This window comes from Saprolegnia parasitica (genome assembly GCF_000151545.1).
Source record: "Saprolegnia parasitica CBS 223.65 unplaced genomic scaffold supercont2.64, whole genome shotgun sequence".
NCBI classification, from domain to species: domain Eukaryota; phylum Oomycota; class Saprolegniomycetes; order Saprolegniales; family Saprolegniaceae; genus Saprolegnia; species Saprolegnia parasitica.
Genome location: NW_012156458.1, coordinates 92,264 through 106,770, shown reverse-complemented (window position 1 = coordinate 106,770; position 14,507 = coordinate 92,264). Strand labels below are relative to the sequence as shown.

The window sequence follows — 14,507 nt, the reverse complement described above, 5'->3', positions numbered from 1 at the left end:
GATCACCAAGTCTCGTGACGACACTTCAAGATTGCGCGGCCAATGACCGCTCTGATGAGCCGGTTACACGAAACCGTTCGGTTGATGGGCTGTTGACCAATCGCGTGGCGATTTGTCATCGCTAGACGTTTACAAATCGGTGAAGTTGCCCTTTGACGACACCGTGTCATCGCTGCACGCACGCCCCTCGCTGTCCGCAGCGCCCTCGTCGCATCGCGGCCATGATTCCAATGGATTCTTAGAGCTTAGTGGAGCTTGCATCATGAGGAAGACGACGAGTTGGTCGAGCGTGCTTGGTGGAGCTCTCGTGCAAAGGTATCTGAGTTGGAACAGCAGCGGTCGCATGTTTATACTATCACAGCGGGCTATCAGGCGGCGTGTAGTTGTTAGTCGAGTGCGCAGATGGTAGTCGACTTGCCTCGGATTACTGGAAGGAGCCCTTGGATCGCCATCGTCGTTCGCTCGATTGCCAAGCCAACTTGAAGTTTGTCCTTCGAGTCTTTTTCTCCAACCGTCAAATCGAGCTTGATATTTGTATTGCAATAAGTGAGTCATTAAATGGGCTAAGAAACTTCGAAACCGAAGATCGAAAGAAGATTTTGGGGCTTGTGGCTCAGTTTTGATTTGCAGCATGCTTCGCCAAGCCTCCCGCCTCACACGCGTCTCCCGCGCCGCCCTCTTCCACCAGCGCTTCGCCTCGAGCAAGGTCTTCGCCTCGTCGGACGAGGCCGTCAAGGACATCAAGAACGGCTCGACCTTGTACTGCCAGGCTACATGGTCGGCATCGATGGCTCATGGACATGCTTCCTATGTAGGATCGTTGGTGGCTTTGGCCTCTGCGGTATTCCCGAGAGCTCGATCGACGCGCTCGTGCGTCAGGGCGCCAAGGACCTCACGTGCGTCTCCAACAACGCCGGCGTCGATGACTACGGCCTCGGCCTTCTCCTCCAGTCGCGCCAGGTACTCGCCTTGGCACAATCAAGGGTGGTGATGCTCAGCTGCTCGATGTATTAGATCAAGCGCATGATCTCGTCGTACGTTGGCGAGAACGCCTTGTTTGAGAAGCTCTACTTGACGGGTCAGCTCGAAGTCGAGCTCACGCCGCAGGGCACGCTCGCCGAGCGCATCCGTGCCGGTGGTGCTGGTATTCCTGCCTTCTTTACGCCGACCGCGTACGGTACCATCATCCAGGTGCGCTTCGCCATGCGTGCTCGCATGCCTTACCATCGAGCAGGAAGGCGGCTTCGGCATCAAGCTCAAGGCCGATGGGTCCGTGGACATTCCGAGCAAGGCGCGCGAGACGCGCGTCTTCAACGGCCGCAACTACGTCATGGAGGAGGGTATTACGGGTGACTTTGCGCTCGTGAAGGCCTGGAAGGGCGACAAGGACGGCAACCTCGTCTTCCGTGGCACGACGCGCAACTTCAACGTCGACGCGGCCAAGGCCGGCAAGACGACGATCGTCGAGGTCGAAGAGCTCGTCGAGATTGGCGAGTTGCACCCGGACGAGATCCACGTCCCGGGTGTGTACGTCCAGCGCATCTACAAGGCCGAGCGCAACGAGAAGCGCATCGAGCGCCTCACGGTCTCGGACAACGCTAAGAGCGCCAAGGTCACGCCGGACCGCGAGCGCATCATCAAGCGCGCGGCCAAGGAGCTTGCGGACGGTATGTACGTCAACCTCGGCATTGGCCTCCCGACGCTCGCGCCCAACTACGTCCCGGCTGGCGTCTCGGTCGTGCTCCAGAGCGAGAACGGCCTCCTTGGCATGGGTCCGTACCCGAAGCTCGGGTCGCAGGACCCCGATCTTATCAACGCGGGCAAGGAGACGGTCACGTACCTTCCTGGCTCGTCGACGTTCTCGTCGTCCGAGTCGTTTGGCATGATCCGCGGCGGCCACATCCACCTCACGATCCTCGGTGCGCTCCAGGTCGCTCAGAACGGCGACCTCGCCAACTGGATCATCCCTGGCAAGATGGTCAAGGGCATGGGCGGCGCGATGGACCTCGTCGGCAGCGGCAACCGCGTCGTCGTGACCATGGAGCACAACGCCAAGAACGGTAGCGCCAAGATCCTCAAGAGCTGCTCGCTGCCGCTCACGGGCAAGCAGGTCGTGAACCGCATCATCACGGAGCTCGCGGTCTTTGACTGCACGCCTACCGGCCTCGTCCTCATCGAGCACTCGCCCGACACGACGGTTGACGAGATCCGGGCGCGCACGGAAGCCGACTTTACCGTCTCGCCGACGCTGTCGCTCATGGAGTAAGGCTTAATGTTACACCGTCCGTTTATCACCGTTTCAGCGCCGGTGCCGTTGGACGCGCCATACTAGCTGGGATGGGGATGGGTTGCAGTCACTAGAATACAAGAGGAGGCATGCCCGCCAAGCCCGTCGACGCAGGACGCCCGCAAGAGATCGACTATGTGTCCAAGCAAGCCAACTTGACGGCGCAGATCGAGAGCGAGCAAATGGCCGCGAAGCGCTGGTGGGACGACTTTGGGCTCTGCTACATTGACAACTCCAAGGCCGAAGACTTTACGTACGAGAACCGCATCAAGAAGCTCCAGGAAAAGCTGCAGGATGAAAAGTGCGTTCATCGAGTTCTGGCGTCGGCTCACGCGGCGTTCATAGGATGCAAAAGGCCAAAATGACGACGACGAGTGCTGCGTACGGCACGGGCAAACCCTTCAAAGAGTGCACCACCAAGAAGGCGCTGTTGCTCAAGAACCCAACCAAGAAATAATGATGATGAATCCCAATACGACAGCATCCCGAGCACCAGATCTTCTGCTGGGTCCATTCGTCTCCCTCTTCTGGCATGGATGCAGATCTGATACGCATCCGGATACCGTGGCTCGAAATAGCAACGGTTATTCCCAGTGCGACGACGATGAACCCGGAGGAGGACGTTCGGATCGAGAAGAGTCCGCGCCGCACGCCGCGCTCCAAGACGACGTCCAAGCTCAAGCAGAGCATCTCCGAGTCCAAGATGCTCCAGCTCCTCGACATAGCGCTCGACCCGAGCTCCAACCAGACCGACGACGGCGCCGAGAACGAGCTGCTCTGCGACTCGACCATGGTGTCGCTCGCGTCTGCGTGGACGCCGGAGCACCAAGTACGCTATGACCTTTTCTGCATATCACACGATTGTGTAGGCGTGCGACCGACGGGGCGTCCTCAACACGATCCGCTCCATCCACCGCACCAAGCAGCCACCTTTGTCGACCCCCAAAGCGTAGGCCTGTGTTTCCAGTGCATTTCCAAATACATTCTTTCGCCGACTTGTATCATACAAAAGACCTGGAGAGGAAGATGTAGATGATTCTCATCTTATCGAGTCTGCTCGCCCTTCGAGGTGCTCGCCCTTCGAGGGTGCGGGAATTCCTTGCGTTGTCAAGATGTACGCCAGAAAAACGAGCCGCGCCGTTTCCGGTTTCTTCCGGACATCGGATTGGCCGTAATATCGTGGGGGGCCATCTTGGCGCTGCCAGAGATAGCTGTCGAGAGCAGCACTTGTCTCGACGACCGAGGATGGGCGTCAAGTACTCGGTGCAAGCGATCAAGCAGACGAAAGACGGGATGATCATCCTCGGCGTGCGCTACAAGCGGTACTTTGAAGAGCGATGCCCCGACTTTGCCATGGTGCACCCGCGCATCTCCAAGGACGTCCAGGCGCTCGTGCTTGCCAACTGGGCGGCGATATCATCTGGATCGACGCCCGCGCTTCTCAAGGTCAAGCCGGCGTCGCCCGTCGTGTACTTTTACGACTACTTTTACGGCATGATCTTTGAGAAGGCGCCGGCCGTCAAGCCCCTCTTCCGGTCGTCCATCATCGTGCAAGGCAAAGCGCTCATCAACATCATCCAGAGCATCACATCGGCCGTGAACGCGCCCAACGTCATTGAAAAGGTGTGTGACCTCGCGTACCGACACAACAAGTACGGCGTCAAGATCGAGTACTTCAACTTGCTCGGGAAATGTCTCCTCCTCGCCATGCACGACTGCACGGGCGACACGTTCACCGACGAGCTCCGCGAGGCGTGGCGCGCAGCGTACGCGTACATGGTCATGGTCATGACGCCGATCTTGTACCACGGTATCGTGCACCCGACCGACGAAGACAAGGCTCTGTCACGTCAAGGCCGCGTCCAGCAGTCGATCTTTACGAGCCTCTCGTACTGGCGCCACCGAACCGTGGCCGTAGGCCCCGATGCATCGCTCATGTGCCCTGCAAGTCCCGGGATGGACTCGATTCTGCCCGACGCCAACGCTCCTCAGTGCCCGTATCAGCGATAGCTATCAAATGATAGAAATGCTACTTTGTCGTTGCGGGAGTGACTTTGGGTTGCAAGTGGCGCGTTATTAAAGTGCGTAGAGCCAGAGACTGTGCGGGTGCAAGGACGGGTCTGTGAGCGGGTACAAGAGCACGGAAAACCCCACAATGCCGAGAAGGTAGACGAGCAAGATCGCTACACAAGGCCATGAGGTGCGGCGTCCAAGGAAGAGTCGCAGGCTACCGTAGCGAGAGGAAAACAACGGGTTCTCGCTCGAGAGAAATCCGAGGTCCGGGAACCCCATCGTGTTGCAAAACGCGTGCACAACGAAGAGTGCCCAGAATTGGCCTGCCATGACAATATGACCATAAACAAGTAGACAGGAGGGTGGGATACCTGTGCGCAAGTAGAGAAACGTGACGTAGATGCCAAAGACGGTCGTATAGCACAGCTGGAAGACTACGCGGGGTACGTGAGCGTCGGGATTAGATCACAATGGCCTGTCTACCGACGATGAGCAGCGCACGCGTCCACGGCATACCGCTGCGCACGTGCTCGACAAAGTGATGCATGTGGGCTGCAGAATACACAGCGATATATCAAGATACGACAAGGAGAACGTACCGACGCCAAACGCGAGGGGCTGCCTACGATGATCTGGCTGGCGGAGAAGCCAGCGCAGAGCAAGAGTGGGGCCATGCAGCTGCGAAAGACAAACTCTTCCGTGAACGGCGCCTACATACATATATGTCTCCACAATGGATTGCAACAGCCAGACAACGTACGTAGAGGTACGTGCGGATGGCCTGGATGCGCTCGTACCGCGCTTGGTGTGCGAGGGACGTGCCTTCGAGCGCCTTGGACCACGACGACGTGCGCGCCGTCGCCTGCAGCTCGAGAAGGTACGCAAAGAGCGCGCCCGCAAAGAGGAGCATGGTCACGCAGAGCGAGAGGAAGGTGCCGACGAGCGTCGCGCGCACGTCCCAGTGGAAGCCGAGCCACGCGGCCAGCGAGATGCCATTCGCGCTCTACGAGCAATCTTCAGTGCATGCCACACGAGGCGGACGCACCGGCTCGTAAAAGCACAGCATGCACAGCGGGCACATGCTGCTCACGACACTGATGAGAAAGAAGCGCATGATAATCTAGTGGGGCGGAGTCAGCATGTATGGCATGGGCAGCCCCTCGGACCTGCGACGGGTGGTCGCGCGGAAGGGCGCGGATGCTTCGCGGGGCGCAGTAGAGGATGCCAACGTAGGCAGATGCCATGCCCAGGCACGAGAGCACGGCCTGCGCGGGTGTCACGGCAAACTTCATCGGCGCAAAATGCACAAACGATGGCGTTTGGCCAGCATCCGGATACGACGACCGGATACCGTGTGGCCTTTCCCATCCAAGATAGGCCGACTCTCTTTGTATCTCTGCGATACTAGAAGACGACAATAATGCGTACAACAAAACCACACGATATCAAACAGTACAAAAGTTTATTAGCTCGACCTAGACGCGTCGGACCCATCCTCGCAATAACAATTGGTGCAGAGCCAAGAGGAAGAGACACTTTGCCTTGCTTCCAATCCTCGAGGTCGCTACTTGGTTCACTGCTGCTGCGAGTCGAGCAGAATCGATTGTAAAATGAGCGCGACGCTGTCGGCCGCCACGTCCCATTGGGTTGGAGAGTTGTTGGCGATTTCAACGAGCCGATCGATGCACGCGACGGCGACGGCCGGTGCGCCCAGACTCAGAGCCATCGGTAGCAACTCGGAGGAGACGCGAGGACCGAACGCTCCCATGACGCACGATGTCAATGGCTCGAGGTCGAGGACGTGCGCGACTTGAATTAGCTCGACCGCTTGCGCTACTGACAAATCACGCACCTTGGGCAAGGCCTTCCGCAGCGTAAAGTCGTGGATTGCCAGAGCGACCGGCGACGTACTCTCTTGCGTCAGCCGCAACCGACACTCGGCCACGACCAGCGACGACCGGGTCTCACAAAGATGACGCATCGCCGCCAGCATGTCGTTCAGCAGCTGCGGACTGTTTTTAATTGACGTGCGGAGTGTGGTCTGAAGCACCAACGAAAAGCCGTCGTCGAGCAAGGTACACCGCTTCCGCGGATCGTGGGCCAACAGCGCAAGTAGGGCGACGAGGATGTTTCGCTGCAGCAAGGCATTGGTTGTGACAACGAGGGTCTTGATCAAGTGCGACACCACAGCGTCGCTGATAGTAGGAAGGAGCGTTCGCGCGAACTGCGGATGATGCGTGAAAAGAATGGTCACGCACCCTTGCTCGATTGCATCGACGACAAAGCCTTCGTCGGATACCTGCCGCATGGCCGTCCAGAGCTGCACGGCAGCCGTGGCGACAGCAGCGTTCGTATGACACACGGCTAGCCACGCGATGTCGATGAGTGTGCCAGAGGACCGCAACGCTGTCTGTGTCGCCCCAGCAACCGAGAGGTGCGGTGGAGGCACTGCATGGCAAAGGCACGCGCGCAAGAGCCGGAGAGCTGCGAGTTGATGCCGCTTCTTTTGGAGCTGCGTCATGGCCCATGGAAGTAGCTCGTGCAAGTCGCACAGCACCAATGGCTGTGGTGTGATGACGACGAGAAACAAGTCGACCGTCGCGGTGACGTACGTGGAAGCGTCGTTCAAGCGCACGAGCTGTCGGCAAAGATGTGGAAAGAGCCGCGCCGTCTCCAAGTCTTCAAACGCTGGCGGATAGGCGGCGACGAGAGAGGAGAGAGTGCGCAGGGCGATTGCTTGGGCTGGTAGAAAGTCGAGCGCAGTGTACGCTGGGTGCAGCAGCACAAAGGAGGAAGCGTCCATCGCGCCGTAGCTGCAAAGCATCGACGCATCGAGCTTGGTCAGGGCCAGGAGCGCTTGGGCAACGAGTGTCAGTTCCGCTGCCGTGGTTCCTGGCAGCGTTGATACCAGGTGAAGGCAGATTTGTGGCACAATGTCCGTATCATGCACTAGTTGACGAGCTATGCGCGGTGCGCATGTGCACACGCTTTGTAAAACAGCTGCACTGGCGCTTCGGATCTGTGGGTTCATGTGGAGGAGCACAGAGCCGACGGAGCTCCAAACACCAATCGGGATCGTATCAAGAGTGCTGCTCTCGTCTTCAGAGTGATTTGGATTGGATGCGACCTTCCATAATGTGAGGAGCGAGTGCTCGACAACGGCGTCGTTGGTCGAGTGGAGAGGGTACATGGCCTTTCTGCGCAGCTATCTTTAGCAAGCGATGGATAGGGCAGAATCGCAAAAGTTCACCTCCAACACAATACTCTGAGACCAAGGCAATTCCTAATACCAAGGTCTTACTAATACTCAACACAATTGTCGTCTAGATTGATCGCAAGGAACGAACCGAATAGGTTTGAGAGATCTCGACACAGCGAAAAGGACAGAGTGTCTTTGTTTAGTGACGTGTTCGGACTGCTTACTCTACACCTGTCCAACAGTTGTGAGTTCGGACAGCTTACTCTACGGCTGTACGTAAGCTGTTGGTTGACGTTGCTCTGTGGCCTAGCCACCTGAATTTGTCTTTGTCGAGCAGCAAACTGAAGCGTGGAGAGCGCAACGGTGCAAGATCGCATCAAAGGCATGTGATTGGTTGTATTTTAAATGCTTTTATGCCAATAGCAATGAGGTATTGTGTAACTGCCTCGCATTTTCAAATCGGCGCCGGGAGACAGAGGCAAGCGCAGGAGGATGCGTCGGCGGGGTCGCGTGACCCAGGAAGAGATCGCGATGGACAACATCCGCCAGCTCCAGGGGCAGATCCATGACATGCAGCGCGACAAGGCAAACCTCCTCAGCGAGAACCAAGACCTCGCTTCGGCGCTGGTACGTCCTCTCCTCGAGGTCTCCATCTCATGGACCATCCTTCGCAGAACCTGACGCGCTCCGACTTGGCCTCGGGTAGACGAAGACCTACATATGCATATGCGGTCGTGCTTGCAAGCTCATTGACGTTCCATGGCAGCGAGGAAGAAGACGATCGAGCTCCAGATGGCCATTGGTACGACTCGGCCTGTCCTTCTCGACAATGATCTCTCCTCCTCCAGTGCGTCGCAACGTAAGCGACGCCAAGGCGAAGCCTACCATTGCCATGCGAGACGCCAGCGTGCAGTGCTCCTTGAAGGTTCGATGATCATTAATTGTGGGCAAATTTTAAACGAGCTCTAGCTTGGGGCCAGTGTTGCCGACACGAAGAGACCAGCTAAGAAGAGCAAGGTCGGCCCAGAGGCACCAGCAGACCAAAGAGGGAGATCAAACCAGTGTGAGGCCCAGGTGTGATATCACACTTCCATGGTCTGGACATTTCACGCTATCCGCAGCCTACTCGACGCACACTACCCCATCGAGCCAAGGTGGCAAAGACTCCCGTACGAGACCCATGGAAGGCAAGCGCGCGCGTGGCCACGTCCGATGTAAATCACATCCCCATGTCACCGCGCGTGCGTCTGGGTGCCAATGCACCTTCTCCGCGAGCGAACAACCAAGCGCCGGTAAGTCATGTCCATCCTTCTCTCCAGCATCCTACACCGCGAAAGCATTCTCCAATGGAGGAGGAGCCGACTACCGAGCGCCGTGCCATGCGCAACCGAACGTCGCAGCCAATTTACACCGTCAACTTGCTCAAGAAGATGCGCAAGGTTGACGATGCAATGTGCAGAATGTATCATGCATGACGACGAATCTATCGTAGGGCGACCCCTGTTCGTTCCAAATCTACTCTCCATGAGCACTTATCTTCCAACACTACACACGCCATGTTCAAAAGTAACTTGATGTGCATTGAAGCAGGCACGGATTGTCATGGCTTCGTCTTCATGCGATGGTTCCGCGGCAAGTACGAAGGGCTCGTGGCCTCCGTGAACGCATCAATGTACTTGTCTTGGAGCATTTGCTTGGCCTTGCGCGCGTATTCCTTTTGCTCGCGCCGGATGATGCGCCCGTCCGGCAAACGAACGAGCACCGAGCTGTCGGGAATGACCGTGTGTGGTGGCACGACGACGCCGGCGCCGATGACGCAGTCGTTACCGATGACGACGCCCTCGCCCACGGAGCACTTGGGCTCAAACCAGTTGTTGCTGCCAATCGTCTTGGCCTTGATCGTGCATCCGCTCTCAAAGAGGTTGTTGTCTCCGACCGTGATCGTCGACTGCGTGTCCGAGATAGTCAGCGAGATGCAGGCCATGTCATCGACAATGTTGCGCTCACCGAAGATGACATATGGCGGGGACGACGAAGGAGCGTCTGGATGGACCTCGACCGCAGCCTTGGGGTGGAAGACGCTCTTGTACCCGACGGTCACGACCGCGAGGTCGACCTGGGCTTCGTCGCAGACGTACATGCAACCGGAATCGATCCCTTGATTGGCCAAATTGGTTTGTATTTCTAGAGCGTTCATTGGTCAAAATGAGAAATTGCCATGTAGCTTTGTTGTCATTGGTGGATGAGAAATGCATACATCGGATTGGCTGAAATCCGGGCATTCGAAAATCCGGCGATGAAAGCAGCGGATTGGCTGAAACGCACACAAGCCATGAGCAACAAGCGCAAGGAGCTGCCCGTCGGGTTCTTTGACGATCCGCTCGCGGACGCCAAGGCGCGGAAGCTCAACATCAAGGAAGAAGTCGCCAAGGCGCAGGAGAAGGAGTGGGAAGACTTTCAGTCCTTCGTCGCCACCGTCGAGACCCAGGACCGCGACGAAGAGACCACCAAGGCCGACGAGGCGGCCGAGGAAGATGGTCTCGAGAAGCTCGAGCAGATGGAGTACATGGAGCGGCTGCGCAAAACGCTTCTGCGTGTGAGTAAGAAAGAGGCTGGCGCCGAGGATGACGAGGGCGGTAACGACGACAAGGACGAGGACGAGGCGGGTCTCACCACGGACACGACCGACCCGCCCGTCGATATCATGTCCGAGGTCCTCAAAGCCCGCTCCAAGGCTAAGGCCAAGGCCGTTCCTGTCGACGACGAAGACGACGAATTGGATCTCTTGGACTGGCGGGCGAAGCGACATTAAATAGTAGGCGAACGTGAAGAATGGAAAGGTTCAAACATCATATTCGAGTGTTTTCATGCGCTTACGCGATGAGATGCGTGATCGCATACAAGATAGCGCCGCAGCCGATCATGAGGACGGGCGTGTCCATCGTGTGCGGCGCAATCGCTTCGGCGTAGGCCATCGTCGGCGGCAGGATGAGCATCGCCGTAAGCACCTGCGTGAAGCTTTGAAAGTTGGCGTATTGAAGCGCGGGAAAGATCATGCCCGAGAGGAAGACGCACGCCGAGCCTTCCCACGACCGCGTGTACTTGCGCGAGGAAAAGCAGCTCCGCGTCTTGTACTTGTGCTTGCCCCAGGCAATGCCAACAGGCTCGGCGAGGCCGTCGCCGATGCCCGTGATGAAGACAATGATGAACGTTAACGCGCCTTGCTCGCCATAGAGCCACTTGAAGAACATGAGGATGAAGAGACCCGGCGCAATGTTGCCTGCAATGATCCAGTTGAGCGTATGCGGGCGGTCCTCGGGACGGTCGAGCGAGTTGAACTGGAGCATAAAGAACGTCGCCGACTCGCGAATCGGCTTGATCAAGACGAGGAAGCCGAGCATCGTAAAGAAGTCACCCCATCCAAGGGCAAGCGGACCGTGGTAGCTGCTGTGGATCACGAGGGGCACCATGTACGCGGCAAAGTGCTGGAGCTTCCGCGTGTAGTTGACCTTGAACACCGACGACTTGTTGGTCATGATGTAGCCCTTGCTGTCGACTTCGCAGAAGCAACGGCACACAAGGCCGCCGAGTAGCGACACGGCCATCATGCAGCCCAGCTTTGGCAGCTGAAAGAGCCAAAAGTCGATGGACGAAAAGTACTCGGGCGCGTACAAATACGTCAAGACGAGCAGGACGACAAGGTACAAGATCATGCCGAGCAAGAAGATCAGGTCGAATGTCTGCGTCCACGGCGCATCGTAGTCGCCGGCAGCCTCGCCTTCTTCGCAGAGCGACGATTTCTCCTTCTTGATCTTGTTGAGCGCGTCCTTGTCGTCGGTCGAGCCGTACTTGGGCCCTGCAAACTTGGGCAGGCTGTTGCCCTCAGGCACCTTCCAGATGCAGCGGAGGAAGACGTAGATCAAGATAAGCGCGACGATCGGAAGCCCGATGATCGTGACCTGCTGCGTCAGCGTGATGTGGTCTGCCCAGCTCGAGGTCAATGGCGCCGAGGTCAAGGCCGCGATCGCCGGCGCATGCGTGGCCGGCGTGAGCGTCGTCGCCAGTCCGGGCGTGGGCTTGGGTGTTGCACTCATCGTCGTCGCCAGCGGAGCTCGCTGGTTTTTCGAAAATGACGCGGATCCAAGCTTGGACAAGCATCAAAAGATAGAGGTGGCTTTGCACCTCAGACTTCAACTTCATACAAACGTCAAGTGTCTTCTGAAAACCTCTCACAATGGATGCAGAAGCGAAACCGTTGGCAGAGCTTCCATGCTTTGGTCGTTTTTTAACTTGACGTTTGTATAGAACGCACCCACATTCGACGAAACGAAATCCAAAATCCGCAGCAAGATCGCTCGCGACAGACGTCGCTGGAGAGAAGGTATGTCCCGCTCGTCCTAGTGCACTTGCCTGCTCAAGTGCGTTGGATTCTGCTATGAAAAAGGTCCTGTGGGGATGGGTCTTGTTCACAGTGGCAACTTCAACGCTGGACCCGAACCTCTATAAAGCAATAAAGAGCAACACTATTTCGAAACGAGCATTTTGGCTGTAGTTAGTGTCATTCGAACACTATTACCGTGCTTTACGATTGCAGCCCGGTAATTTATCCGTAAAGACGGACCAATAGCATCACGCTGGTGCGATCCAGCAGAATGGACAAGCTAGATCAAGCGGTATCAGAGCATTTTTTATATATCCCTTAGGCTACATTGAAGCAAGGAGCACGTTATGGCAGCAGCAGCCAATGACACCGCGACGCACTGTAGAGCCGTTGCGATTTTGTCTTGAACAATGGACTTGTTCGTCTGCGAGTTGTCCTATGAGCTAGACGTCAAGTATTGATATACCGGTACTACTACCGGGTAGTATTGCGAAAGAGTGAGTCCATGTCTTTATGCTTCTGAAAGCGTATTCGTGTCACCGCAAGAGCACAACCCTGTCAGTGCTATATGCAGCTCTATAAAAGCGTCATGGCTTCATCTTTCCTTGCCGCGATGATGAGTTCTGTCGTCACGATGAGGGTGCCACGGCTACGATGCACACACCGCATGTCTGTACGCCATCAAGCAGGTACATTCAAAGTCGCGTCGTGGTTTACTTATTCTGTTCGTGTCCCTACCATCACGAAGTCGTTGGCTTCCTCCTCCAACGTCGATAACGACAGTACGGATTGCATACCAGATTTATCGCGCAGACACCCACTTCGTTCGTACCGCGCACAAGAATCGGCGCACGAGGCGCCGCCAGCTCATGGCTCCCCCTGGCTTCTTGACATACCGCCGCCTTTACCTGCTTCAGAGCCGTGCACGTTGCCAGCACTGGCACCATTGGCTGCCACAACGGAAATAAGCCACTCGCCGCTCTCGTAGGCACGTGCTCTTGAAGCTTTGGCTTTGTCACACTTGCTTCAAGAATCGCCCGCCAGCTGGCGCTGCACTGTGGACACGGGCGTCGTCGGCAGTACGAGGTCTGCACTCGCACCCGCCGCTCCTATGGCTTGCAGCTGCGCTACGATTATCCACTACGTCCTGTGGCGTATTCTTGCTTCAACTGCAGTCGCCGGGCATCCGTCCGCACCACCTCACTTCGTTTCGACTGGCGGCAGCCGGCCTGGCATATGCTATGCCCAATCACACGAGGGGTAGCAATCCGACCAATGAGACACGAGAGCACTTTCAACAAGATATCTCGTCAACGTCTCAATTCCAAGGGAAACGGCAATCTCGGGCGATGGCCGGCGAAAGCGTCAGTAAGAAGCAAGATACGCGCCTACTTTACCTGCGATTGAGCGAGATACTACTTGACGCAGTCAAGAGCTTTGGCACACTGGGTCGGCGCTGCGTCGTATCTGACGTGATGCAAGAAGATGTTGATGCAATACATTTCGGTGAGGTGTGTGTGTCTTTACAACATTACAAGGTATAGGAGGAGCTTGGCCAGGTGCGGAGATGCATCTTGTACCGTGCGCCGCCCCGGACAGGGCTAGCTAAGTGCGGGTGCCGGCACGGCACGGCGGTAATTGCTGGCGGTGGTTGGTCCTGCTCTGTCAGGGACCGCCGCGACGTTGATCGCGAGCGTATGCATCACGTCGTGGCAGCACATCATTGGTCGTGTCCCGCCGCATCCAACCACTGAACGGCAGCGAACGCACTGGAAGCAAGCCGTGTGGTCGTTTGGGAGACGTTTCCGACTTGCCTATCCTATATTGAGACGGTATTGGTACGTTCGGCAGGAAAGGACATTGCACTTGCGGTCATTGGCGCGGAGATGGCGCGCCTGGACTTCCGTGGCTATGCCCGCTCTGATCTCACGCAGGTGTACGGTACGTCCAGTGCCAGCTGGCGATTAGCTGGCGACGACCAGCGCTGCCTCAACAAACGCTAAGAGCTGCTTTTCCTCCGCTTCATTCTTGGATTCGCTCACTACTCCACAGTTGTCATGGCGCACCCCTCTGAGACGCCGTACGTGCAGCCGTCGTCGGGCATCGCCGATGGCATTGCGCGCAAGGTCATGCTCTTCGGCATCCTCGCCATCTTCCTCCTCATCAACGTCATCGTCTTGTACGCGCTGCACTTTACGTCGGCCGGCGTCCCCGCCTCGGCGTCCAACGTCAAGGTCTCGAGCGACGCGTTCAAGGTCGGCGCCATTGACAAGAAGGTCGTGAGCTTTGGCGACGACGGCTCGATCGTCGTGGGCGCTGGCACCACGGGGTACCTCGACGCCGTCGCCATGCCCAACGACGCGATCAACTACATTACACTCGCGCCGATCGGTGCCAACGCGTCGTCGACGGCGATCCTCGCCTACTACCTCAAGAACAAGACGACGACCGTCATCACGACGCTCACGATCAACGACGACAAGACGACGACGGTCAGCACGAAGCAATCGACGGCCGCCAACGTCCAAGTGCGTGGCATCGCGACGCTCTCCAACTCGCAGGCCGTCTTCCTCCAGTCGACGGCCATGGGCAAGACGTCGCTCGTGCCCGGCTCCGATTGCGTCGGG

The 14,507-nt window shown here is 57.2% G+C and overlaps 11 protein-coding genes across 11 annotated transcripts in view; 7 read left to right on the top strand and 4 right to left on the bottom strand.

Annotated features, from left to right (window-relative positions):
- The first annotated feature begins 616 nt into the window (after window positions 1-616).
- SPRG_10775 (succinyl-CoA:3-ketoacid-coenzyme A transferase) lies at window positions 617-2,298 on the top strand. The gene is made up of 4 exons (XM_012350338.1): window positions 617-759; window positions 816-960; window positions 1,015-1,191; window positions 1,235-2,298. The coding sequence occupies exons 1-4, from the start codon at window positions 632-634 to the stop codon at window positions 2,264-2,266; spliced, it is 1,482 nt and encodes a 493-aa protein (XP_012205728.1). The 5' UTR covers window positions 617-631; the 3' UTR covers window positions 2,267-2,298.
- Window positions 2,299-2,341: 43 nt separating this feature from the next.
- Window positions 2,342-2,744, top strand: SPRG_10774 (hypothetical protein; the record flags this gene model as incomplete). Its single annotated transcript, XM_012350337.1, has 2 exons — window positions 2,342-2,588; window positions 2,633-2,744. Exons 1-2 carry the CDS (start codon window positions 2,377-2,379, stop codon window positions 2,742-2,744), a joined length of 324 nt encoding a protein of 107 aa, XP_012205727.1. The 5' UTR covers window positions 2,342-2,376.
- Window positions 2,745-2,880: 136 nt separating this feature from the next.
- SPRG_10773 (hypothetical protein) lies at window positions 2,881-3,256 on the top strand. Its single transcript, XM_012350336.1, has 2 exons — window positions 2,881-3,116; window positions 3,157-3,256. Exons 1-2 carry the CDS (start codon window positions 2,892-2,894, stop codon window positions 3,238-3,240), a joined length of 309 nt encoding a protein of 102 aa, XP_012205726.1. The 5' UTR covers window positions 2,881-2,891; the 3' UTR covers window positions 3,241-3,256.
- A 276-nt stretch (window positions 3,257-3,532) lies between these two features.
- Window positions 3,533-4,297, top strand: SPRG_20940 (hypothetical protein; the record flags this gene model as incomplete). The annotated part of the gene is made up of 1 exon (XM_012350374.1): window positions 3,533-4,297. One exon carries the CDS (start codon window positions 3,533-3,535, stop codon window positions 4,295-4,297), a length of 765 nt encoding a protein of 254 aa, XP_012205764.1.
- A 66-nt stretch (window positions 4,298-4,363) lies between these two features.
- SPRG_10771 (hypothetical protein) lies at window positions 4,364-5,592 on the bottom strand (the record flags this gene model as incomplete). Its single annotated transcript, XM_012350335.1, has 8 exons — window positions 4,364-4,470; window positions 4,519-4,623; window positions 4,672-4,734; window positions 4,784-4,852; window positions 4,896-5,010; window positions 5,061-5,303; window positions 5,346-5,420; window positions 5,467-5,592. The coding sequence occupies 8 exons, from the start codon at window positions 5,590-5,592 to the stop codon at window positions 4,364-4,366; spliced, it is 903 nt and encodes a 300-aa protein (XP_012205725.1).
- A 281-nt stretch (window positions 5,593-5,873) lies between these two features.
- SPRG_10770 (hypothetical protein) lies at window positions 5,874-7,103 on the bottom strand (the record flags this gene model as incomplete). The annotated part of the gene is made up of 1 exon (XM_012350334.1): window positions 5,874-7,103. One exon carries the CDS (start codon window positions 7,101-7,103, stop codon window positions 5,874-5,876), a length of 1,230 nt encoding a protein of 409 aa, XP_012205724.1.
- Window positions 7,104-7,991: 888 nt separating this feature from the next.
- SPRG_10769 (hypothetical protein) lies at window positions 7,992-8,433 on the top strand (the record flags this gene model as incomplete). The annotated part of the gene is made up of 4 exons (XM_012350333.1): window positions 7,992-8,126; window positions 8,174-8,201; window positions 8,266-8,301; window positions 8,348-8,433. The coding sequence occupies 4 exons, from the start codon at window positions 7,992-7,994 to the stop codon at window positions 8,431-8,433; spliced, it is 285 nt and encodes a 94-aa protein (XP_012205723.1).
- A 567-nt stretch (window positions 8,434-9,000) lies between these two features.
- Window positions 9,001-9,659, bottom strand: SPRG_10768 (hypothetical protein). The gene has a single exon (XM_012350332.1). It carries the CDS (start codon window positions 9,637-9,639, stop codon window positions 9,100-9,102), a length of 540 nt encoding a protein of 179 aa, XP_012205722.1. The 5' UTR covers window positions 9,640-9,659; the 3' UTR covers window positions 9,001-9,099.
- A 158-nt stretch (window positions 9,660-9,817) lies between these two features.
- Window positions 9,818-10,327, top strand: SPRG_10767 (hypothetical protein). Its single transcript, XM_012350331.1, has one exon. It carries the CDS (start codon window positions 9,832-9,834, stop codon window positions 10,309-10,311), a length of 480 nt encoding a protein of 159 aa, XP_012205721.1. The 5' UTR covers window positions 9,818-9,831; the 3' UTR covers window positions 10,312-10,327.
- Window positions 10,328-10,332: 5 nt separating this feature from the next.
- On the bottom strand, window positions 10,333-11,625 carry SPRG_10766 (hypothetical protein). Its single transcript, XM_012350330.1, has one exon. It carries the CDS (start codon window positions 11,591-11,593, stop codon window positions 10,373-10,375), a length of 1,221 nt encoding a protein of 406 aa, XP_012205720.1. The 5' UTR covers window positions 11,594-11,625; the 3' UTR covers window positions 10,333-10,372.
- Window positions 11,626-13,937: 2,312 nt separating this feature from the next.
- Window positions 13,938-14,507, top strand: part of SPRG_22264 (hypothetical protein) — a gene marked incomplete at both ends in the record, with an annotated part of 1,891 nt that continues 1,321 nt past the window's right edge. Inside the window, one exon of the mRNA XM_012350376.1 lies at window positions 13,938-14,501. Within this exon, the coding sequence (XP_012205766.1) occupies window positions 13,938-14,501 (564 nt within the window). The remainder of the gene's footprint in view (window positions 14,502-14,507) is intronic.

Bases quoted from the DNA above. Each gene is read 5' to 3' on its own strand.
- SPRG_10775 (XM_012350338.1), top strand. From the start codon at position 632: ATGCTTCGCCAAGCCTCCCGCCTCACACGCGTCTCCCGCGCCGCCCTC. The intron at 961-1,014 runs GTACTCGCCTTG...TCGATGTATTAG, and splicing joins TTCTCCTCCAGTCGCGCCAG to ATCAAGCGCATGATCTCGTC. The intron at 1,192-1,234 runs GTGCGCTTCGCC...ACCATCGAGCAG, and splicing joins CGTACGGTACCATCATCCAG to GAAGGCGGCTTCGGCATCAA.
- SPRG_10773 (XM_012350336.1), top strand. From the start codon at position 2,892: ATGAACCCGGAGGAGGACGTTCGGATCGAGAAGAGTCCGCGCCGCACG. The intron at 3,117-3,156 runs GTACGCTATGAC...ACGATTGTGTAG, and splicing joins CGTGGACGCCGGAGCACCAA to GCGTGCGACCGACGGGGCGT.
- SPRG_10768 (XM_012350332.1), bottom strand. From the start codon at position 9,639: ATGTACGTCTGCGACGAAGCCCAGGTCGACCTCGCGGTCGTGACCGTC.
- SPRG_10767 (XM_012350331.1), top strand. From the start codon at position 9,832: ATGAGCAACAAGCGCAAGGAGCTGCCCGTCGGGTTCTTTGACGATCCG.
- SPRG_10766 (XM_012350330.1), bottom strand. From the start codon at position 11,593: ATGAGTGCAACACCCAAGCCCACGCCCGGACTGGCGACGACGCTCACG.